The sequence below is a fragment of the Hyaena hyaena genome, unplaced genomic scaffold, assembly GCF_003009895.1.
Source record: "Hyaena hyaena isolate Hyena2069 unplaced genomic scaffold, ASM300989v1 scaffold_405, whole genome shotgun sequence".
In the NCBI taxonomy this organism is placed as follows: Eukaryota; Metazoa; Chordata; class Mammalia; order Carnivora; family Hyaenidae; genus Hyaena; species Hyaena hyaena.
In genome coordinates this window covers 668,369-693,191 of record NW_024081039.1, presented here as the reverse complement: position 1 = coordinate 693,191, position 24,823 = coordinate 668,369, and the positions used below count along the sequence as shown (strand labels likewise).

General features: G+C 41.8%; 2 protein-coding genes across 6 annotated transcripts in view; one reads left to right on the top strand and one right to left on the bottom strand.

The window, feature by feature from the left end:
* Positions 1-958: 958 nt before the first annotated feature.
* SERAC1 (serine active site containing 1) overlaps positions 959-24,823 on the top strand; it is an 83,715-nt gene continuing 59,850 nt past the window's right edge. The window contains exons 1-3 of the mRNA XM_039252085.1: positions 959-963; positions 9,830-9,838; positions 17,773-17,796. The gene's annotated coding sequence lies outside the window, so the exon portion shown is untranslated. The remainder of the gene's footprint in view (positions 964-9,829; positions 9,839-17,772; positions 17,797-24,823) is intronic.
* On the bottom strand, positions 4,744-17,574 carry GTF2H5 (general transcription factor IIH subunit 5). Of its 5 annotated transcripts, none has more exons than XM_039252089.1 (3): positions 17,523-17,574; positions 16,382-16,454; positions 4,744-5,209 (listed from the first exon to the last, which is right to left on the bottom strand). In XM_039252089.1, exons 2-3 carry the CDS (start codon positions 16,414-16,416, stop codon positions 5,029-5,031), a joined length of 216 nt encoding a protein of 71 aa, XP_039108020.1. In that variant the 5' UTR covers positions 16,417-16,454; positions 17,523-17,574; the 3' UTR covers positions 4,744-5,028. The 5 variants fall into 5 exon arrangements, with proteins under 5 accessions (XP_039108020.1, XP_039108019.1, XP_039108022.1 ...); XM_039252088.1 differs by having other exon boundaries at positions 17,483-17,562; XM_039252091.1 differs by lacking the exon at positions 17,523-17,574 and adding an exon at positions 17,310-17,450.

Here is a 24,823-nt window from a genome sequence, read left to right as displayed (position 1 = left end):
AGAAAAATGGTCCAGTTTTGATGGAAGTGGATCATGACCCAGGACTTCTACATGAGACCAATCATCATTCAAATGCAAAGGCAAAGAGAGGGATGGCCTCGAAAGAGGACTTCAAACACTTCCACTTTGACCTCAGTGTATACTTTCTCAAGTGATGAAGTTCTTACTTCCAGCTTATCTCTTGGCTCAGATGAAAGACCTGGCGGGCAAAGCATCCTGTGATGGGAACTGAATAATGGGGACTGCCCTGACGCCAGAGAGGCCACACATGCCTGACTCCAAGACAGTGACTGACCTGACCTTTACTGCCCACTGACCTTTGTCCCATATTAAAAAAATTTTTTTTTAAACACTTATTTATCATTGAGAGAGAGAGAGAGACAGAGCATGATCATGGGAGGGGCAGAGAGAGGGGGTGACACAGAATCCAAAGCAGGCTCCATGCTCTAAGCTGTCAGCACAGAGCCTGACACGGGGTTCGAACTCACGAACAGTGAGATAATGACCTGAGCTGAAGTTGGATGCTCAGCCGACTGAGCCACCCAGGCGGTCCCCCTTCCCTGCCATTTTCTTTATATGAACCTAGATGTATTTTCAGCACTTTAGAGACAGACCTTGACATGTTAGTTGGCTGTCTTCCCAGTGTTAGTGCCAGTGAAATAAAGTCACAATTTGCCTCTCTGCCTTTGGATTTTCTCAGCAGCCAGTAGCTGAATCTGGTTTGGGACCCCAGGGGTCAGGGGCTCTTGCACTCTTAGGCCCCAGGTCCAGTCTTGGGGAAATGAATAGTTTGGATATTTCCAACAAGGTTCAAATTGTCCAAGAGACAGCTTCAAGATCAGTGAAGACAGTGGGCCCCCCTTAGACTATCTGCCCTGAGCTTGTTTTCTAAGAATTTCCCTCCTCCCTCATCTGTTGCTTATGCAACGCTTTTCAAAAAATGCATAGATAGCGGGGGCGGGCGTTGAAATGTCTTCCCACCCCCTCATTGTGCTCTTCTAGATTCAAAGTAACGGAACCTCAGAATCATCTGCTTTACTTATGTTAAATGACAATCATCCAAACCAGTTTTTAGGACAGATATTCCTGTTTTCAGAGAGAAACTCAATGACCTAAGATCCCAGAGCTAGCAAGCAGGAAGCACACATTTGGATCCAGGTAGTCTCTTAATCACTTTCCTGGAGTGAGAATAATGTATTTAGAAGGCTGATTCATTGGCGCCTAGGTGGCTCAGTCAGCTGAGTGTGTCAGACTCATTTCAGCTCAGGTCATCATCTCCCGGTTATTGAGCTCGAGCCCCGTGGCAAGCTCTGCGCTGATGGCACCACGCCTGCCTGGGATTCTCTTTCTCCCTCTCTGTGTCCCTCTCCTGCTTGTGGTTTCTCTTCCTCTCGCTCTTTCTCTCAAAATAGAGAAACTTAAAAAAAACTAAAAAACTTATTCAGTAATTTCACCAACAGACCTTTCAGTGTTCTCTTTGCTGCACAGAGCAACGTGCCCTTGAGCGTGTTAGTCACTATACTTGCAACTGCTTCCTTTTCCACCTCTGTATCCTTTTCCTGTCTGTTAGGACAGAAGAACGTTAAGAGAATGATCCCAGTATTCTAGTTAAATCAGAAGGAACCATGCCAGAGTTTTTAGTTTCTTTAGAGGTGAGGTTTCACCCTACAAAATACATCATTTACTATCTTTTCAGAAAATAGTAAAATTATGTCAGATCACCTGTTACAGCTGCTGTTAAGAGCAATATAAGCATTAATAATTTTGATTACGACCCATAGTGTCTATCAGTAACAAAGGGGAATAGTCTTTGTTGCCTGTTATCAATACTGTTCACTAAGCCTGATGCCTCGATATATATTTTTTACATTAACTGGGATGCCTACTTAGGATGCCTGGAATTTTTTAGTAATCATGCTAAATTTTACAAGGAAGTAAGGGTTCAAGGAATTAAGAATTTTTGAGACGCCTGCATGGCTCAGTCGGGTAAGTATCTGAGTCAACTGACTCAGGTCATGATCTCAGTTGTGTCGGGTGCTGCCCTAGACTCGGAGCCTACTTGTCAAGCCTAAGCTTGTCTCTCTGCCCCTTCCCCACTCATATGCATACATGAGATCTCTCTCTAAAAAAAAATTTTTTTTTTGACCTCATAGAGTGTTTAAGGAAAAAAACTCTTTATCAAGAAGTTATAGGAGCACCTGTATGGCTCAGTCAGGTTGTGTCGGATTCTTGATTTCAGCTCAGGTCATGATCCTGCGTCATGGGATCAAGCCCTATATCAGGCTCCGTGCTGAGCATGGAGACTGCTTAAAGATTTTCTCTCTCTCCCAAAAAAAGTAGAACTCTAAATATTACAATTTTAGTTCATGGATATCTATGACTGGTCACTTCAAACAATTAAAATGATTCTTTTTTGCAGTTAAGAGAACTTAAGTGAATACTACTTTTTCACAATATTTAGGACTTTCTTTTTAAAAGACAGTAGTCCATTTCTCTACTACCAAGCAGCCTGCATCTCTTGTTCTGGACATCTAAAGTGTGCCAATCAGGAGTCCCTGGGTGGCTCAGTGGGTTAAGTGTCTGACTTTGGCTCAGGTCATGATCTGACAGCTTGTGAGTTCAAGCCCTGCACTGGGCTCAACGCTGACAGCTCAGAGCCTGGAGCCTGCTTCAGATTCTGTGTCTCCCTCTCTCTCTGCCCCTCCCCTGCTCATTCTCTCAAAAATAAACATTAAAAATATATATATATATGTGTGTGTGTATATATATATATATATATATATATAAAGTGTGCCAAATCAAATAAGGTTAATCAGATTGCAAGGAGAATCTGTAAAATGTCGCTTGGTTATTTCCTATTCTCTCGTAGTTGGACAGTCAACTAAACAGCTGCAGGTAGGGTTCCTAGTGTCACAATGTCCCGTTTTCCGAACTATAGTGTCCAGGGAGAGATATTTATCATTTGCCCCAATACTTTTTAATGAAATAAAAACTTTCCTTCATGTAACACTCTTTGCAATGACTATCCAATGTAGTTTGTTCCACACCTTTTAAACTGGGATTCTAAGAAAAATTTTCTCAAGGTTTCATGTTCCTATAAAGGGTATTAGACAACAAATGCCGGAGATATATTTGAAATTGATTTAAATATGCCTGAAGTACAAGACTCAATAACATTACAGTACAGCCGGAAACTCTAAAGAAATGTATTTTCTACTTAACAAATTCTAGAACCAAATGTACCAAAAATGCCACAAAATTGTTTGCATTGTTACAGGAGAATCAATGTTCTGTGGACTGATTTATATTGATGGGAGTCATGATGGACGTAGAGCAGTCCCCCCTCATCTGGGGAATTTCTTTCCAAGACCCTTAGGGGATGCCCAGCTGAGCCCTATGTACACTGTGTTTTTCCCAATATGTACATACCTATGATAATGTTTAATTTATAAATTAGGCACAGTAGGAGATTACTAACAATAAGTGATAAAATAGAGTAACTATAATGAAGGTTATGTGAATATGGTCTCTCTTCCAAAATATCTTACTGTACTGACTGCACGACCCTCTTTCCTCTTGTGGGATCCTCACGTGAGATGATAAAATGAGGTGAAGGGAGGTGAACAACGTAGACTTCGTGACAAAGCATTAGGCTACTACTGACCTTCCTTCCGAGGACAGGGAGGAGAATCATCTGCTTCTGGGCCTTGGTTGAAGGTGGAAAAGCAACACTGTGGATAAGGGAGGACGTACGGTACCAACCAGTGGAAACGTCCAGCTTGCGTTGAGCAAGTGAAATGGTACGCAGGTGCCACAGCAGGGAGGTAAGCCGCGTTTGGAAGGATTCCAGTGTCACCAAAGTCCTTTTCTCTCTTGGAGAATTCTCATCGCAGGGACCCATTCTAGTTAACACCGTCTTCAGGAAGGGAGGCAAAGCTCCTAGCAGTGTGATTGTTTCTGCCTCCAATCAATCACAAAAACTACATGCAGTGTATCTTACCCCAGTCATGCCGCTTCCCACAGGGCTGTTTCTATCTGCTCCTACTTCCCTTTCTTTCTTTGAAATTGAAGTTTAGTTGACATATGACATTCTGATGATGTTTAGATGTATAACAGTGAATTGACAGTTACGTACATTACAAAATGCTCACCGTGGTAAGTCTAGTTATCATCTGTCACCATACAATGTTATTACCATATTACTGATTATATTCCTTAGGCTGTACTCTCCCTATAGTTCTTTTTAAATTCAATTTAAACAGGGATTCTCCTAGGGAATAGGCACAAATAAAACTGATTTTTTAAAAACAAAAACACTTGCCCTGATGGGAAAGGAATATGTGACCAAAAAGTTTGAACAAAGAAAAACTAAAGCTTGCAAAACCAACAGGCCCTTTCTCATTTGATTATTTCTACCCCTCTGTACTTTTAAAACATTGTATTCTTAGGGAAATGCAAAGTGTAGTTTACATACATAAAGTTACACGGTTCTCTTCCCCATCTTCTTTACCTACAGAGCTGGCCGGTATGCAGACATTACTTGCAAGACATAAATACTACCAAAGGTCCCACTGTGGCATATTTACCTAAATAATCTGTGAAGTTTCTAATTAGTACAGAACCACACCCACACTACAAAACCCCACAATTATTAACGGGAACAAGTGAAACAAACAGCTAGGTTAGACGGATCATTTAAAAGCATATTCCGTCATATACTTAATGTATTAAAAAGGTAGGAAAACCATTTATATTAATATTTTAATGTAGGATAATAAAAGGCAAATTACAGACAAGCATTAAAGCTTCTTTTCTTTTTTTTAAATTCTATAGTACATGTACTAAAAAAACAAAAAACAAAACAGAACAGGAAAATCTGTTCAGGGGCTTTTTTCTGAACGAACATCACAGTTTTTCCCATAACATGCATCTAGGCAACTAAGTTTAATCTGTCACACAGGACACTGAATGGTGACAGTCTCTCACATTTGTTATTTATAATTCCTAAGTGGCCAAGGTTGAATATTTTCATTTCTGTGTAAGAGAAAAGGCATTTTGGTCCATTAATTCACCCACTCGCTCCTGGAGGACACTAACCAGCTCTGCTATAACGAAGACATGAGTGTCATCAATGTCTTGAATGATGAACTTTTTTCCAAGAGCATTTGATTCATCCAAGTACAGCAGGAACTGCTTCATGGCTGGGTCACTGCAGAGAAAACACATGAAGACGAGATGCCTTGTTGTCAAATCACATGGGAGCGACTCGAGTCGGGCATGTAGAATTTTTAGGATAATTGATGAGTTCTAAACTGTTAACTCAATCCCTCACTTCCTCTCAAGCATTAACGATCTGCAGACATAGCTTCATTTTAGAGCTTGTTGGTTCAAGTTTTAGACAAAGAGGCCAATGATAAGATTTTAAGAGAGTAGTCTGTCACTGATAAGTGAAAAAGTAATGTTCAAAGCTTTGTAGTTAACAGGGCCAAAGAGTTAGCTCCCTTCACTGGTTTAAAAAATGAATTTCCTTACTTGCCCATGACCATTACTTTTAAGAAGCCAAAGAACTTTCACGATCTTGCCAGTGAAAAACTTATTTACAAAACCAGTTAAACAGTCACTTTGTGAAAGTCAGAACTGGATTGAGTCCCAGCTTTATTACTTTTGTGACCTTAGTATGTATTTAACCTCCCAAATCCTCAAAATGAGCCTACGGAACAGAACTGTTATGAAAATTAAAGAATAATGCCAAGAATAAGGGTCTGGCTTGCAGCTGGTACTCAGGTTATTTTTCTCCCTTAAAATTCTAAACTTTCTAAGTTTGAACTATCATTCACAATCTTTAAGGGAAACCCTACTAAAACCTCCTTCAGAATACTGAGCTCAAAGAGATCTGAATTTAATTCTATTTATTTGTGGGTTTTAGTTTGTAACGAATAGAATAAAGGAAAGAGAGATACAACTTCCTGGATTTGCAGAAATCTATCTGTCATAAAGGCCCTGAATCACCAAAAAAAAAAGGACACTCTTGAGATCTAATGTACAGTATATTTAGCAACAGATGAATATAAAAATGTCAAGCTGCATAGTTTTTTTTTTTTAAATTTTAGAGTAAATTTGACTTTGCAAAATCTTTTGGTTTAATGAGGAATGACAACATCAGTTACAAAGATGATTTAATTCAAAAGAGGTCAGTGTAATTTCCTGAAAACAAAAGCAAGGTTTAGTTCCTTCAAGTACAAACTAGGTGTGAATAAAGCTAACAAAGGTAAAGGATTTATTTCAGTCACTAAATGGGTATGGTTCATGGTGTATTACCTGTTAATTGAGCCAAGTATTTCTGAAAAGATGATTTTTTTTAGTATTTATTTTTAGTAATTTACCATTACAATGATTTTATGAAAATTTTACCACAATGTAAAATGATGTGATTAAATAAATAGGTCTGCCCACATGAGATCTGACACAGATTTTATTTTTTAAAGATTATTTATTTATTTAGAGAGAGAGAGAGAGAGAGAGAGAGAGAGAGAGAGAGAGAATGAGAATCTCAGGCAGACTCCACACCACAGTGCAGAGCCCAATGTGGGGCTCAAACTCATGAACCACAAGATCATGACCTGAGCTGAAGTCAGTCTGACGCTTAACCAACTGAACCACCCAGGTGCCCCAAAACTGACACAGATTTTAAATTTAGTTTCTAGTATGTCTGTCATCTTATGCTTAGGGTCAGAACACTTAAGTTACACTTGTCCACACAGGCTTGGGAAAATTCAGTGATAGTCTATGGCTGCGGTATCAGAATGACCATACTAACATGCAGAATCAATTGATTCAGATGTAAATTTGCTACTTCAAGTTTTACATACTCATTCAATAAATATTTACTGAGCACCTGTTATGTGCTAGGCACTATTCTGCTCCTGGGGATGAAAAAAAACAATTCAGAACTCTCCCTGTTGGGGCGCCTGGCTTGCTAAGTCGGGAGCACACGTGACTCTTGATCTCAGGGTCATGGGTTCAAGCCCCATGATGGGCATGAAACCTACCTAAAATAAAAATTAAAAAAAGAAAAAAAAAAAAAGAACCCTCCCTGTTACTAGAGCTTACATTTACCGGTAGTACTATGATCAAACACACACACACACACACACACACGCACAAAGTAGGTAAGTAGGATGAGAAATGGCAGTCATGAAAGTGAGAGACTTCCAAGTTGAAACAGGGGAGGCAGGGAAGGCCTGAGTGAACAAGTGATATCTGAACAAACACCAGGAGGAGGTAGTGAGTGAGCCACGTGGTGACCCCGGCAGAGGGAACAGCAAGGGCACAGAGACTGGAGGGCAGTGACTAACGGGGGCATGAGTGGGAGATGAGATCAGAAAGTTCATTGTAGCTGGGCCAGATCACAAGGGGCCTCAGAAGTGATTTTAGCAACCTTAGCTTTTACTGAGAGACATGGTTTAACTTACAAACAGGCTTAAATTTTATTATTTTTCTTGGAAAGAGAGCGAGCACATGCACGAGTGGGCAGGGAAGAGGGATAGGAGAGGGAGAGACAGAATCCTAAGCAGCTCCATGCCCAGTGCAGAGCCCACCTCGGGGCTCCATCTCAAGACCATGAGATCATGACCTGAGCTGAAATCAAGAGTCAGACACTAACTGACTGAGCCACCCAGGTACTCCCAAACTGATTTAAGTTTTATTTTATTTTTTAAACATTTTTAATGTTTATTTTTGAGAGAGAGACAGAGCTTGCACGGGGGAGGCGCAGAGAGAGGGAAACACAGAATCCGAAGCACAAAGCTTTGGATCTGAGCTGTCAGCACAAAGCCTGACGTGGGGCTTGAACCCACGAACCATGAGATTATGACCTGAGCTGAAGTCAGCCAACTGACCAAGCCACCCAGGTGCCCCAAACCGACTTAAATTTTAAAAGTAAGGATCATACTGCCTGTGGGGTTGAGAAAAGACGGGGGGGGGGGGGACAGTAGAGGTAAGGGTGCAAACAGGGAGACCGATTAGGGGAGTGCAGTAATCCAGGCAAGAGATGGTGACGGTTTGGAAGTACACAGTAATGGTGAAATGATGAGAAGTGGTTGCATTCTAAACATATGTTGAATGTAAAGCCAACATAATTTGCTGAGACTAGACCCCAGCTTTGAAAGAGAAGAATTAAGAAGACTCCAACATTTTTAGTCAGAGCAAATGAAAAAAATGGAGTTGCCTTTTACTGAGATGAGGAGGCAGGAAGAAGAGGTGTGTGGGGAAGATCAAGAGCTGGGTTTGAGGCACGTTACATCTGACGTGCCACTGGCACCCAGGCGGAGAAACTGCACAGCAAAGTGCATATATGATTCCGATTTCAGTAGCGGAGTCCAGACTGAAGAGCAAAAGTCAGTCATCAAGCCCCAAGAAGGAAGTGAACACAGCTGCAGAGAAGAGACCATGGACCAAGTCTTAGACTCCCCAACGTCAAAAGGTTAGGAGGAAAAAGATCAGCAAAGGAGACTATAAAGGAGTGACTGCAGAGGTAGAAAGGCCTGAGTCCTGGAAGTTAAGTGAACGAAGGACATTTGGGGAGAGGAGGGGATCCACCGTGATGGGGGCTGGTACCAGGCACAGGAAGATACGGACTGAAACTTGACTACCAGACCCTGGCAAGAACAGTTTCAGTGGAGTCACAGGACAGAAATCAGAAAGTGAATTTAGACAAGTCTTCCACGAAAGTTTGCTTCACAGAGCGGGAAACAGAGTGGCAGCTGGAAAGGGATACGGGGATCAATAGGTTTTGCTCACCTCCTTCCGGGGTGGCGGCGGGTGGGCATTACACTGCGTTTACAACACTGATGGGAATGATTTAGCAGCGGAGGAAAAGTGCTCTAGCAGGAAAAGGAAGGCTGCTGGAAGGCTGTCCTGCAACAGGCGAGGAGGGAGGGGACCCAGTTTCCCAGCAGAGACGCTGGCTTAAGACATGACAATGGACACTCTGCCGTAGCCCGGGGGGCGGGGGGAGAGTATATGGGCACAGATCACTGTGACCGACCTGCGGACTTTCTCTCCTGATTGTTTTTCCTGTATTTTCTCAGTGAAATAGGAAGCAAGGTAATGAGCTGAAAGAGAAGGCAAGCAAGTTTTTGGAGGTAAAAGAGTGGAAGGTATGAAATACCACATCCGTCTATTCTAAGTAGTACATTTCCTCCCCACATTTTAACATCTCCAAAACTGAGAGGGCTCTTACAATCAACGGACTGATACAGCGTACCTGGTAGTGGCTTCTGTTGGAGGTACATAAAATACTGGTAAGTTTTAAAACTAGTGAAATCTTGGGGCAACTGGGTGGCTCAGTTGGTTGAGTGTCTGACTTTGGCTCAGGTCATGATCTCGCGGTTCATGGGTTCGAGCACTGGGCTCTGTGCTGGCAGCTCAGAGCCTGGAGCCTGCTTCAGATTACAAAGGGAAGGGTTAGTGGGCGGTGGCCTCTGATGGTAAGCGATTTGGCCCTGAGCTTTCTGTGGAAGACACAAGGTGCCATTTCTGGAAGTGGCAAGGAGGAATAAGCAGATAACTACCTGTTTCCTGGCCCTACTGGCACATGAGGGACCACGGAAGAGTCAACACTTGGGAGGGCGGCGGGAGAAAGGGTGTGCTCAGGAGGGAACTGGGCGATCCTACAGTGAGAAAGAAAAAGGGGGCTGGGAGAAGGAGGAGTGGGCAGAAGTGAGGGCTGGGGGAGGGGGTCCTGCAGATATCTGCCTCGCTAGGGCTCAGAGGAGGCCTGGAGCTGGGAAAAGGCAGATGACAGAGCCATAGGTAACTAGTGTCAAAGGGATGAGGGGTGGTCTGGAAGTCTGTGGCTGAAAACAGGAAAAGTCGAGCTAATGAGTATAAGAATGAGGATTTCAGGGCAGGTAAAGACATGAGACTGAAGGGTAACAACAGAGTGAGATGGATGGGAGAAAGAGGAGTCTTCTAGAAAGATAATGTAATGGTCATGGGTTTAAGCAGATACAGATAAATTGCACATGTCCAGGAATTCCCTAATTCTGACACAGAATAAGAAATTTTTGTAAAGCAGTTGATACGTTGTACATTGAAAAATCTCGCTGAGATAAACAACTTACCAATGACTGACAAAAAGCAGGCTATGAAACAAAGTTAAAGAGGGCTTAAAGAGCAATTCTAGGGGCGCCTGGGTGGCTCAGTCAGTTGAGTATCCGACTTTGGCTCGGGTCAAGGTCTCAGAGTTCGCGGATTCGAGCCCCGTTGTTGGGCTCTGTGCTGACTACTCGGAGCCTGGAGCCTGCTTCGGAATCTGTGCCTCTCTCTCTCTCTGACCGTCCCCTGCTCACCCCCTGTCTAGCTCTCTCTCTCAAAAAAATAAAAACATTAAAAAAAAAAAAAGAGCAATCCTAGAGGGAAGGTGCAATTACAATGACAGAAATGGAGCTGAGGAGCAGTGTCTCCAACATTATTATTTTTAAAAACTATGTTGTTTTCCTGAACTTCTCTTTGCCCATACTAATAAAAGGGGACTCACTCAAGAATAGACAGGGGTGAGGGACAGACAGAAGTCCTCTGCTTTTGCGCTCTGCAGCTAGGCCGCTTTCCTTCTCGTCCTGCCGTCAGGGGATGGGGAGACTCACCCTCATCTGTCACATGAAGGCCTTGGTGCCCATTTTACCCTCAGGTCCCACAAGAATCTCAGCATTTTCTTTCTTTTAGAGAGAGAGGGTGAGAGGCAGGTAGAGGAGGGAGAGACAGAATCCTAAGCAGGCTTGATACCCAGCATGGAGCCTGACACGGAGCTCGATCTCATGACCATAAGATCAGGAACTGAGCCTGCATTGAGTCAGACACTCAACTGACTGAGCCACCCGGTTGCCACAGATCTCAGTACTTTCAGTTAAAATCACTCAGATGCTTCTCAGAAAGATCCCGTTTACACAACAGAACAATTGTTCTTTGTTGGCCCTTTAAAATAGATTTCAGGCCCAAATGTGGTAGATTACCTTGTTACTGTCTGAGCTCAGCATATTCACAGAGGATGCCAATTTACTCTAGTAATTGGCTGCTCTAAGAGGTATTAGAGATAGCAAAGGTTAAGTGGGTATGAAGACTAATAGATCTCCAGAAATTTTCTAGATGAAATAAATTTACATTATTTCAATGAAGTGAACCCCAAACAACTGAAACTAAGAAGGGCCAGGGGAGCTCATATCTGTGCTTTGAATTAGCACGCTGGTGTTTTCAAAATTTTTGCCATTTGCGTACCATCCCTATTTTAGCCAGCTCTTGTAACGCCTGCATTACATACTTATTCTTCTCTAAATTGCTTTTATTTTTTTTTTAATGTTTTATTTATTTCCAGGAGAGAGAGAGAGAGAGCGTGAGCAGGGGAGGGTCAGAGAGAGAGGGAGTCACAGACTTTTATATAGGCTCCAGGCTCTGAGCTGGCAGTCAGCACAGAGCCCGACGCGGGGCTCAAACCCACGAACCGCGAGATCATGACCTAAGCGAAAGTCGGACGCTTACCCGACTAAGCCACCCAGGCGCCCCTAAATTGCTTTTAAATCAACTTTTAAGCTTAACTTCACCTGGTATGACATTGGTCATCCTGATGTGGTTTTTTTCCCCTCAACTAAATTAAACTAGTCATGTACAAACTATTTCTTTGTCCTCCCCTCTCCCTTTTGTGTCCCACTACAAATCACCTTGACCACCTGCCTCACGCCCCATAGCTGGGGGAACACTGCTGACAAATGAGATACTTAGTCACTGGTCAGTGAGACACTGGAATAACTATTTCTGTTATTAATCGCCTCCATGAAACTTTTTGAAAGGAAACAGAAGGCTGTCAACTTGAGACTTAATTCTCAAACATGTACTTAAAAAATATAATTTGTAATGTTTCAAAAAGACAAAGTTCAGGGGATCTTCGTTATGAAACACTGAGGAACTGGAATATTGCCTGGATACAGGGTTATTTATTCCACTTTCTCATGAAGAGAGTCTAGGGGAGAATCTGTTGGTAAGAACAAAACAAAAAACCCAAGTGCCCATAGACATACTTCATTAAAAAACTGGGATCAGGGCTAGTGAGCAAGGAAAAAAGGTCTCTGCCTTGGGGATGTGACGGGCAGATGTCAATCAACTCCTTTCTACATAACCTGAGTATAACACAGGATTCTAAGAAGTATTACACCACAAAGTCTCCTAGGATGATGTAGCTGGCTATACAACAGATCACAGAGTCACTGGTCACCTGCACAAAACTGTCAGCACTGTCCATACCCGCAGAGTAACACGGGCCCACTCAATGGTAAACAATCCTTCTGGATAATAATTAGCGACAAGGTATAATTACTTAAAAATCTTATATTTGCAATGAGTAAAGTCTTAAGAGAAATAAAGGGCCACCACAGGGGATGTTACACCAACCAGAATGACTGTCCCAAGTTCTCAATATGACATACGAGGTTTATTGTTAAAAAGACACAAGATGCTAAAGAAAAGAACTGGACTCAGCCAAAGCACAATCCCCACCTCAGTCAACAAAATACGTATGTTCTATAAAATCACTAACCCTCTCCATGTCTTAGGGTCCTAGGTAGTAAGATGGAGACAGCGCTACTTACATTGCATTAGAGATTAGAGAATTAGAGAATGTCTCTAAAACGCTTTCCTCATGGTAGATACTCCAGTGAAGGGCAATTAAAATGCCAAGAGTTAAATAAAATAAAATAAAATGCCAAGAGTTTTGGGGTGGGTGAAAGGATATAGGTAAAAAAGTTCAAATGATCCACTTCTACCCCATTAAAGGATCTGCTCTTACAAAAATGTTGTTCTATTATTAACCTGTGACTATATTATTCTAAGACTACACATGCACACGTCTTTTTACAAAACTTAACACAATATAATGCTTAGTTCTGTGTTAGAAAGACAGACTACATAAGGCTTCTTTGCATGGGTTCTGGAATCAGAATACTGTGGTTTATACGATCCCATCTTAGCTGTGTAACCCTGAGCAATTTCTCTGTGCCTCAATTTCTACATCTATAAAATGGGGATAATAATACCTTATATGTGATAGGATTGTTGAGAACTAATTGAATATTACCAAGTGCTTAGTGCAGACCAGTAAATGCTCAGTGCTATTTCATGAAGGCCTTCAGTCCTTTTTATTTAACGTTATTACAGAGTATCATCATCCCAGATCACTTAAAATGTTTTCAAATATTTTAACAGCTACATTATTTGATTATAAAAAAAAAGTCACAATGTTTTAAGTTTGTAATTCCAGCGAATGCAGTGTAATATTAGTTTCAGGTGTACAATATAGCGATTCAACACTTCCATATGACACCTGGTGCTTATCACAAGAGCACTCCCTAATGGCCATCATCATCAATTTGTTCTCTATGAGTCTATTTCTTGATTGTGTCTTTTTTTCCTTTTGCTCATTTGTTTTGTTTCTTAAATTTCACATAGGAGTGAAACCATATGGTACTTGTCTTTCTGATTTATTTCACTTAGCGTTACACTCTCTAGCTCCACCCTGGATGCCTCATGTTCTATTAGCACATTTAATCACCTACAATTCCGACCACTTCTTTCGGACCACTTCTAGAAGTGAAATTATTGTGTTAAAGCATATAAATGCCCCCAAACCTACTACAAATCTCTTTTTTCTACATTAGGTCTAAAGACTGCACTGCTGTCATCCATATTGGTAACTCGGTAAAAGCCTGCTTTTTAAAAGCTAAGACTGGAAGCCAACAGTCACTTCATTTAAAAGCTATTTTGATGTGACTTGCCAAAAAGGAGATCTAGTGTAAAACCTTTTTTGTACTGAAACTTGAATCCAAGTTATCAGAACTGATTCTTATCTCCACTATTATCACTGTGCTAATAGAGAAGCTGTAAAGGATCATTAATAATCTGGGATTTAGGCTAAGATTACATTCCTTGACTCAGTTATGTTAACAAAATTCATTCAGTAAACAAATATTTACTAAGCATCACTCAGGTGTAGTTTAGGCACTCTTGTGGGTAGCCAGGAAACTTCTGTGAATACGGCCCCTTCTGAGGAGCAAAGGCTCACAAGATATACAAATGCTGCGAAAGAACAGAACTATGGTAAGACTGGTTTTGTCTTTTTTTTTTTTTTTTTAAAGTTTATTTATTTGAGAGAGACAGTGTGATCAGGGAGGGGCAGAGTGAGAGAGAATCCCAAGCGGACTCTGCACTTTGGAGCGGGGCTCAAAGTCACAAAACCGTCACATCATGACCTGAGCCAAAATCATGAATTGGATGCTTAACTGACTGAGCCACCCAGGCCAGGTCTTGCTTTAGTTCTTAATTGCTTCTCAAAAACAGTACAGGTTTAGAAGCCAAACCTGTAAAGATAAGCCTGGTCTAACAAAACCTATTTCTTCAGATTCTCTGCTTATTATGCTGTAAACTGGTTAGCATTTGCACCTTGCTGAGGCACTTGCCACACCAAGTGTGGTGAGCCAAAGTCGGATGCCTAACCAACTGAGCCACCCAGGTGCCCCAATAATGAGAAAGTTTTAACAAAAATACAATACAAAAAACTAGCTTAAAAGTATTTTCCAAAAGAAAACAGCACATTGTGGTTAGAACTTATGGGACCTGATCCCGTCCCCTTCCTTTCCCCAGTGAACATCTCTCTTATCTCTGAGTAGTTTATTCTCATCAACATAAATTCTATTCTCACATTAAAACCAAAATAACAAGAAACAGAGTCCCTTCCCATATTCCTCTTCAGCTTCCCATCCAGTTCTCCATTCCTTTGCTCATTATTACAGTGAATCTCCTCCGAAGAGTCTCTACTTCCTCATCTTTCCTTCCCTTTTCAAGGTACTCCAATATGGTGTATCTATCTCACATTTCCACTAAAACAGCTCTCATTTAAAAAAAAAAAAAAAAAGGTTGCCTAGGTGGTTCAGTCAGTTAAGTTTCTGGCTCTTGATTTAGGCTCACGTTATGATCTCAGTCCTGAGACAGAACCCCAAGTAGGGCTCCACACGGAGCGTGGAGCCTGCTTAAATGTCTTTATCACTCTTTCTCCCTCAGCCTCTCCCCCACTGGTGTGTGCGTGCTCTCAAATAAATAATAGATTAAGAAAAGATGAGAGAAAAATCGCTGACTTCCAGTGTCTTCACCTTATTCCATTTCTCAGGACCAGCGGACTCAGGCCCGCTCACCTTCAGGAAACATCCCCTCTTAGCTTCCCTCCTAGTCACTGGCTCTTTTCTTCTGGCCTTTGTTGTGTCTCCTCCATCCAAACATTAAATCGGCGCTGTTCCCTACTGAGTTCTTGAAATGTGACCAGCCTGTGAGATGGGCTGTGGAAAGTAACCTGCAGGCTGGATTTTGAGGCTGTGATATGAAAAAAGACAAGCACAATTTTGAAATCTTAGTCCGAAGTTTAAAGATTTACAATACGTTGAAATAATTTGGATACACTGGGTTAAATAAAATGTATTAATTTCACCTGTTTCAATTTACTCAATGTGGCTCATGGAAAATTTAAGATGACCTATGTGGATCATAAAGGTCAAGGCTGCTTTAATGCCAGAAGAATCCTAGGGTTTGGCTTTGTTCCTCTCCCAGCCTCAACATCACAAATGAGCGGAGATTGAGCAAGGACTGGTTGAGGTTTTCAGACTGTGATAACAAGCCCTGTATAGCTTGCTTTGAAATTCAATACTGCTCATTAAGGTTTTTTAGTTTCTCCTTTGGAATGCGTGCCTAGTTTAAGAAACCTTCAACTGATTCTTCATTTTCTTACTCATTTTCAAGACCACAGTTTGTGATGGTGAAGACATAGGCAGACCCTAAATTCCAGTCAATCCCTGAAGGTCGGATAATACAAGCACTGTTCCTCTAAAGATTGTTGATCTAAAAAATACACTTCCCCTGGAGGTGCCTTGGTGGCTCAGTTAAGCAGCTGACTTTGGCTTGGGTCATGATCTCACAGTTCGTGGATTTGAGCCCCGCATAGGGCTCTGTGCTGACAGCTCAGAGCCTGGAGCCTGCTTTGGATTATGTGTCTCCCTCTCTCTGCTCCTTCCCCACCTGCACTCTCTCAAAAATAAATACTTAAAAAAAAATACACTTCCCTTGACCAAAACGTGTTGGAAATAATGCCAATACACCACTGGACAGAGACATTGAAATCTGGCACAAGAAAAAAAGATACTCCACTTGTTATATAAGAAAAATGAAGTTAAGAAAGCTGAAAGAGTTGATTCATTTAGATCTTAAAACAAAAACATGGATTTTAGAGGAAGTATACATACATCAAGATTCAACACGGAGATTTAAATTTCTTAAGTATCAAAATACTAACCATTCTATCAGCACTCCTTTCAAGACGTTGACCATCTTCTCCTGGTCAGAAGATACAGATGACTTTTAAAATGCTAATAAAAGATAAGGTGACAATAAATTCAAAAAGCACCAACTTCAGTATACTTTGCAGATTTGCCTCTGAAATGAGGCAAAATGTTAAATGTCAGATTAAAGAGTTAAGTCTATGAAAAACATAGGGCTAACATTAACAAGACATACGGCTATTCCGATTTTTAACAAAATTAAAACGAGTCTAGGGGCGCCTGGGTGGCTTAGTCGGTTGAGCGTCCGACTTTCGCTTAGGTCATGATCTCGCGGTTCGTGGGTTCGAGCCCCGCGTCGGGCCCTGTGCTGACTGCCAGCTCGGAGCCTGGAGCCTGTTTCAGTCTGTGACTCCCTCTCTCTCTGACCCTCCCCTGCTCACGCTGTCTCTCTCTCTCTCCTAGAAATAAATAAAACATTTAAAAAAATTTAAAAAAAAAATAAATAAAACGAGTCTATTGGAATATTAATGCAGAAATCTTGCAAATGCTACCCGAGTCAGTCCTACAGAAAGCAAACCACCTAACTATACGCCCCCGTGCCCAAAGCAGGTTTAGAACATGAGTCACAAGATTTCTATTCCCACCTAGGCTAAGGATAAAAGATAAGATCCTGGGAAGCAGGAATCACGGAATGGTAGCTCTAAAAGAGATGGTGAGGCCGACCATCTCGTTTCACAGATGAGATAGAGCGAAGGGACTAAGCTATAGCTCCTGGATTAAAAAAAGAGAGAGAGACAGAGAGAGAAGCCAGGTCACCAGATTACGTGTGTGTGTGTTTTAACTAAATCAGTTTCCCAAGGACCTGCCCTAGGAGGAAAAGAAATCCCACCTGGCATATGCCAACTTAATCCTTAAACTTCTACACGGGGCGCGAACCATTACCTCCCCTAGTGAAACCCACGGTTCAATTACGGCGGGACAGCCTCCAGGCCTCTTCAGGAAGGGCCCCGAGAGGGTGCGGGACACCGCCCTGTATCCCAGTACTTGCTGGGCCGGCTTCTGGGTCTTTTCTCCCCCCTCCCTTCTTCCTCGGGACCCCTCGATTTTCTACGCACCCCACCTTCCCCTCTGGCTGGAAGAACTGACACCACGAACCTCTACCGGAAGCTCCAGCAGTAACTCCGCCTTGCACGGTGCCGACGCCGGCTACGTCATCTGTCAGCGACGCTCTTGTGGGTGGGGCGTCCCGGAGGGAGGCGGGGCGCGAGCTGAGCCGAGGGGGCGGGGCGCGACGGCGCGAAGGCGGGGCGGGGGCGCGGTATCACGTGCCGCCGGTAGCCGGCTGGAGGGCTCAGGCTGGGAACCGCCGAGAAGGGTGCCCTCCGTGCCGACTGGGTCGGCGCAGCCGCCCGAGTCCGCGTGCCGGCAGGTAGGAAGGGGAGCCCGGGCTCGTGGGGGCGGGCGAGGGCGTCGGCGGAGCCGGCGCGGCGGGGAGTGGGGAGGGAGGCGCCGGGGCGCGGCCCCCGACCGACCTGCTGACCCGCCGACCCGCCGCGGGGCCTGAGGGCCTCTCTCCGAGCCTGGGCCGCCCGACCCTTCTTTCCCGGTCGCTGCCCAGCTCTGGCACCTCCCTGAGGCCCAAAAAGCATCTGCCGGTACCATCAGCCCCGCCCCGGTAGTCGCGGAAAGATGGGAAGGAGTAGGAAACAGTTCTCTCATTCAAATCGGAACCTGCCAAACCACAGCTTCTAGCTGTGACCCGAGAGGCCGAATAGATGGAATGCTCTTAGATTTTTAGGCCTGGTAACGGTCATTTTAAAGTGGAAGACCCCAGAGGGTTCTAAAATTCATCCTTTCCCCAAATTTTGGGGAAATATGGTCTAATAGAGCTCTCACTTTAATTATTTTTACCAGTGGAGGGATGAAGTTCTTGCTTAGGTTCCTTAAGTTAAATTGTACTTACCCCATTTAATGCTGCTTCGTGTATTTGTGTGATTTATGAACCCAACTCTTATAGTCCAATTTCCTCTTTTTAGCACTCAAATTTTCCCCTTTTTTGGTTTCCATATTGCTGCTTCTGCACGCTCTCTAGGTATGGTTCTTCCAAAGTGTCTTATTTTATTAAAATTTAAAAAAATTTTAATGTTTGATTTTGAGAGAGAGAGGACGAACACAAGTGAGAGAGGGACAGAGGATCCGAAGTGGGCCTTGCACTGACAGCACAGAGCCCAATGCTGGGCTGGAACCCACAAACCCTGAGATCATGACCTGAGCCTAAGTCGAATGCTCAACTGACTGAGCCACCCTAGTGCCCTCCTCCCCAATTTTTTTTAATTTTAAAGACTTTTTTTAAGCCAAGTATAATTAACATACAATGCCATTGTAGTTTCAGGTGTGAACAATATAAAGATTCAACACTTTGCCCATCACTATAAGCACTCTTAAAGACCTTCACCTATTTCACCCATCCCCCTCTCCACCTCCCCTCTGGCCACCAACAGTTCTCTATGTTTAAAAGTCTGTTTGTCTTCTTTGTTTTGTTTCTTAAATTCCACGTATGAATGAAATCTTATGGTATTTGTCTTTGACTTATTTCACTTAACGTTATATTCTCTAGATTGTCTCTTGTTGCAAATGGCAGGATGACATTCTTTATTATGCCTAATAGGCCACTGTATGAATAGATCTCATTTGCTTTATCCATTCACCTATGGATGGACACCTGGGCTGCTTCTGTGTCTTGGCTATCGTAAATAAGACTGCAGTAAACATAGGAGTGCCTATATCTTTATGCATTAATGTTTTTATTTGCTTTGGGTGAATACCCAGTAGTGGAATTACTAGATCACATAGTAATCCTATATTTTTCTGAGGAACTTCTATACTGTTTTCCACGGTGACTGCACTAGCTTGCCTTCCCACCAATACTGCATGAGGGTTCCTTGTCTTTTTTTTTTCTTAAAGCTTATTTATTTATTTAGAGAGAGGGAGAGCCCACGTGTGCATGAGCAGGGGGAGGGTCAGAGACAGAATCCTAAGCATGTTCTGCACTGTCAGTGGAGAGCCCAATGTGGGGTTCCACATGGGGTTTGAATTCACAAACTGTGAGAGCTTGATTTGTGTGGAAACCAAGAGTTAAATGCTTAACCAACTGAACCACCCAGTGGTCCTGAGTGTTCCTTTTATTCCACTTCCTTGTCAACACTTGTTATTTGCAAGTATCTTTTCTTTACTTTTTTTTTTCCTTGCATGCATTCTACTTCTTGACCATCTGGCCTGAGGCCTACACACACCTGTAAAATTCTAAGCCCCTCCTCTCAAAGTAAACTAGTTCTCATCTTTTGCCACTTCAAAACCTGCTTTTCTTCGAGTGTTTCCCCGAATCGTCCGGATTGTAAAATCTCCATCCATTTAGTCAGCACACATTTTTTGTGCATTTGATATGTGCCAGACACTGTTCTAGATGCTAGCAGTACAATGAGGAACAAGCAACTAATCACAGTGGGGGAGAAAGACTAAAATCCTTTAACAAGAAGGTAGGTGGTGATGTAATAGTGACTGGAAAGGCTGCTTTGGTTAGCGGGCGTTACAATGGCCTGCACAGCCCCCAAATCATATAACTCTGGGAGGTTCTGGGGAGGAATCTGCAAAATGATTGTAATACTTATCTGGAAAAGTAAACTAACAAAGGGCTAAGAAAAGTTTGAGACAGAGGAGTAATGCTATCAAAATATAAAACTACAGCATTTAAAACATTGTGACAGTGGGGCACCTGGGTGGCTTAGTCGGTTAAGCGTCCGACTTTCGCTTAGGTCATGATCTCGCGGTTCATGGGTTCGAGCCCCGCTTCGGGCTCTGTGCTGACTGCCAGCTCAGAGCCTGGAGCCTATTTCAAACTCTGGGTTTCCCTCCCTCTCTGACCCTCCTCTGCTCACGCTGTCTCTCTCTCTCTCCTAGAAATAAAATAAAAAAAAAAAAATTGTGGAACTGAATAAACATCCCAGAAACAAAAGAAAAATATGTGTGTGTGTATGTACGTATATAGACGTACATATACATGAATTTGTGAGGTAAGGGAAAAGGTCACAGGTAAATGGAAAAGCGAAGTGTTCAATACATGGTGAAAAAAATGGCCTTCAGGAAGATTTCTGAATTAAAAAATGACTTTTGTGTACCATCAATAACTAACTAGGAGTTTTAATAAGAAAAGATACTATTCATAACAGTATTCAAAACTGAAAGTATTTAGAAATAGATCTGTATAGAGCTATATAGTCCTCTAGGGAGAAAATTACAACGCTCTGTTGAAACACAGAAGACCCAAGTAAATGAAGAGATATGCCATATTCATGGGTGGGAAGACTCAGTATCATAAAGGTATCAGTTTCCCCCAATTCTACAAATTCAGTGCAATTACGATGAAAATTGTATGTGCTTTTTTTACAGAACTTGACATGCTAAACCTAAAATATATATATGGAAAGCCAATGGACTAAGAATAGCTAAGTCAATTTTGAAAAAAATTAAATGAAGTCCCTTCCTCTCAGATATTAAAACTTAATATGAAGCTATAATAATTAAGGCTACTTAATTATTCTTAATTACTAGTATTGATTCAGGGATAGAAAAGTCTGATGGAATGGAATAGAACTCCTAGAAATGCACCCACATTATATGGGAACTTAGTGTACTACTAAATGGTCTTTATTTATTTATTTTTAAATGTTCTATTTATTTCTAGGAGAGAGAGAGAGAGAGACAGCGTGAGCAGGGGAGGGTCAGAGAGAGAGGGAGTCACAGACTGAAACAGGCTCCAGGCTGTGAGCTGGCAGTCAGCACAGAGCCCGACGTGGGGCTCGAACCCACGAACCGCGAGATCATGACCTAAGCAAAAGTCGGACGCTTAACCGACTAAGCCACCCAGGCACCCCTAAATGGCCTTTAAAAACCAGGTAAAGCATACACTATTCACTAAATGATGCTAAAATACATGATATCCATATAGAATAAAGCTACTGTCCATTCACAACAATTATTTCCAAATGGATTAAAGACTGCAGTATGAAGTAGCATCTATATAATATTTAGAAAAAATATAGGAGTCTATATTATAATTTCCAGGAAAGGAAATTTACCATTTTAGTCCCTTTTTAGGTGTATAATTTGGTGGCATTCATGTTATTGTGTAGCTATCACTGTCTATCTCCAGAACTTTTTCATCTCACTGGGAAGGATTTCTTAAGTTGCAAAAAGCACCATGGAGGATGCTAATGCATTATTCCAAATGAGAGAGAGTGGTGGTTTGAACTAGAGGAGTAAGAGTGAAGATGAAGAAAGGAGGATGGATTTGGGGTATGTTTTGATGGCAGGGAGCAGGAATTGTGCATGGTTTGGACAGGGAGTGAGGGGAAAACAAGGAATCAGGGGCAACATCTAGGTATTTTGCTTGAACTACAGTGTAGATCATTTATCATTTATCACCAAAAACCATTTGCTATTTGGTGACAATGAAGAGGATGAGTGGGGGAAGACTACAGGAAGAAAAAATAGAGAATTCTATTTTGGATAGTTAAGTTTGAAAGACCCGTTTGACATCCAAGTGGAAATGTTGCAGTAGCAGTTGGATAGATGAGTCTGGAAAGACTGTGGCTGAAGGTACAACTTTGGGATGACTTAGGGAGAGGGGTCGAGGGAGAGAAAGAATCCCAAGTAGGCTTCATACTGAGCCTGATTGCCACGGGGCTCCATCCCATGACCCTGAGATCATGACCTGAGCTGAAATCAAGAGTCAGATGCTCAACCAATGGAGCCACCTGTGTGCCCCAAAGCACGTGCCCTTTGAAGGACACTTCTCAGAGGTTGCACCTGACATATCCACTGATAGCCCATTAGCCTGTTTTTAATCAGTGGTCACACTTAACTAGAGGGAAAGATAAGTAGTCTTTATTCAGTTATCTGTATGCCCAGCTACAGTTTAGGTGTCTTATTAATAAGAACGAAGAGGAAATTGGATGTTTAGTTTCAGTTTGGTTTCTTCTCCAACCAGGGCAGTGAATATGATGAAAGCCCTGGTGACTGCCCTGTTGTTAAATTTAATGGAGCTTTTGAATATTTGTTTCATTTGGTAATCATAATCCCTCCCGTTTTACTTTCTTGTCTTTTCCAGAATTTCTCCTCTGTTCTTTACTTAAAATTAGCATTTCATATTTAAATGCAATCATAATCCCAAAGGTTTTTTTAAAAATTGAAAATTGACAAGCTGACTTTGAAACTGTAAAAGTGCCAAAGACCTAGAATAGTCAGTCTTGAAAAAGAACAGAAGCAGAGAACTTGTGCTACCTAGCTTTAAGATTTATAATAGAACTCTAATAATTGACATAGTATGGTATTTATAAAGATGGACAAATAGATCAATGAAATGGAGTAGAGTCCAGAGATATCCCCACACTTATATAGTGAGTTGATTTTCAACCAAAGCACAAGTCAATTCAGTGAGGAAAGTAAAATGTTTTCAACAAATAATGCTGGAACTGTTGGATATCCATATGGGGTATGTGTGGGGTGTGGGAAGCAAACCTATTTCATCCAATACACAAGAACTAATTTGAGATGGATCAAAAATCTATAAGTAAAAAGTAAAACAAACTCAGGAGACTTTCTGTGACTTTGAGGTAGGCGGCAATATCTAAGATAGGACACAATGCAGTAAAATTTTTTTGATAAAAGGACTTGAAAATTAAAACTTTTGTTCATCAAAAGGTATCTTTAAGAAAATGAATAGATAAGTCACAGACTAGAAGGTGTTTGCAATATACACACACAGACACACACACATATGTCTGATAAAGGATTTGTTTCCAGAATAGAGAGCCAATAATTCATTTAAAAAGCACCCAACAGTCCACATTAAAAATAAGCAAAAGCCTTGAACAGACACTTCACACAAAAATAAATGTAAATGGCTAACACAAATATGAAAAAGTGCTTGACATTGTTAGTTTTCAGGGAAATTGCAAATTAAAAACACAAGGAGCTACTACCACATGCCCATTAAAATTGCTAAAAACAGAAAGAGTGACAGCGTCAGATAGTGGTGAGGACGTGGAAAAACTCGAGCTCTCATACTCCATTATTGGTTACAGCATAAAATGGTACAATCATGTTGAGAAAACACCTGGCAGGGTCTTAGAAAGCTAAACATATATCTGCCCGATGACCCAGCAATGCCAGTCCTAGGTATTCACCCAAGAGGAATGGAAAATGAAAATGTATGTCCAGAGAAAGTCTTGTATCAGAATGCTCAGAGTAGCTTATGGTAGGCAGGATACTTGCCCCTCAAAGATGTCCATGTGCAAATCTCTGGAACTTGTGAATGTGTTATGTTATATGGTAGAAAGACTTAGCAGATGGAATTCAAGTTATAGGACTTAAGGTAGGAAGATTATTTTAGATTATCTGGGAAAGCCTAATATAATCACGTAGATCTTTAAAAGTGGAATAGGAAAGCAGAAGAGTCAGAGAAGAGGCGATGTGGAAAGGATAAGCTGTTGCTGTTTCTGAGATGTAGAAGGCTACCTGCCAGGACCAGAGGGTGGTCGCCGAGGGCTAAGGTTGACACCTCGACAACAAATAGCAAGGAAACAAGGACCTCAGTCTGACAGCTGCGTGGAACTGAATTCCCCCAGCAACCTGAGTGAGCCTGGAAGTGGATTCTCCCCCAGAGCTTTCAGTAAGGAATGCAGCCCTGCTAACACCTTGGTTTCGACGTTGTGAGACTGAAGACAGAAAGTTAGTCTAAAATAGTGCTTAATAATCGGCTGATAATTCTAAAGGACATTTTGAGAGGTACTTTTTATACACTGTTCTTCAAATTCACCCCAACATATGGTTTCAATTCATAGTATTTACTAATGACTCATTAGTTTGTATAGCTTAGATCTTTTTGTTGACCCCACATAATTTAATGGACCTTTTACATGAATATTTTATAAGAACCTTAATCTCTGCATATTGAAATTGGGAATTCATCCTTCTTCTCAAATTAATTACTCTTCTGTATTTCCCTATTTTGGTAAATGTTTTCCCTACAAACTCGGTATTCCAGACCAGAAACAGAACCATAACCGTCTCCTCCTTGTTATCCATGACTCCATCTCTTATTCAGGTGGTTTTCCAATTATCTTACTAGTTTCTAAATCTGTTTCCTCCTCATTCTCAGAGCCATTGCTTTTATTCAGGTACATGTTTCTCCTTGAATTACCATCAATTAATGGTTTTCTCCATTGCTGCTTTGGCTTTTCTCCAACTCATTTCCAATCTTGTCAAGTTAAAAAAATTTTTTTTTTATCATTGTTACTCTGTTTTCTTAAGGTTAATCTCCCAATAGCTTCCCAAAGCTCAGGGTAAACTTCAGACTCCTTAACTTAGCTGAAAAGGACTTTCATGATCTGACTAGC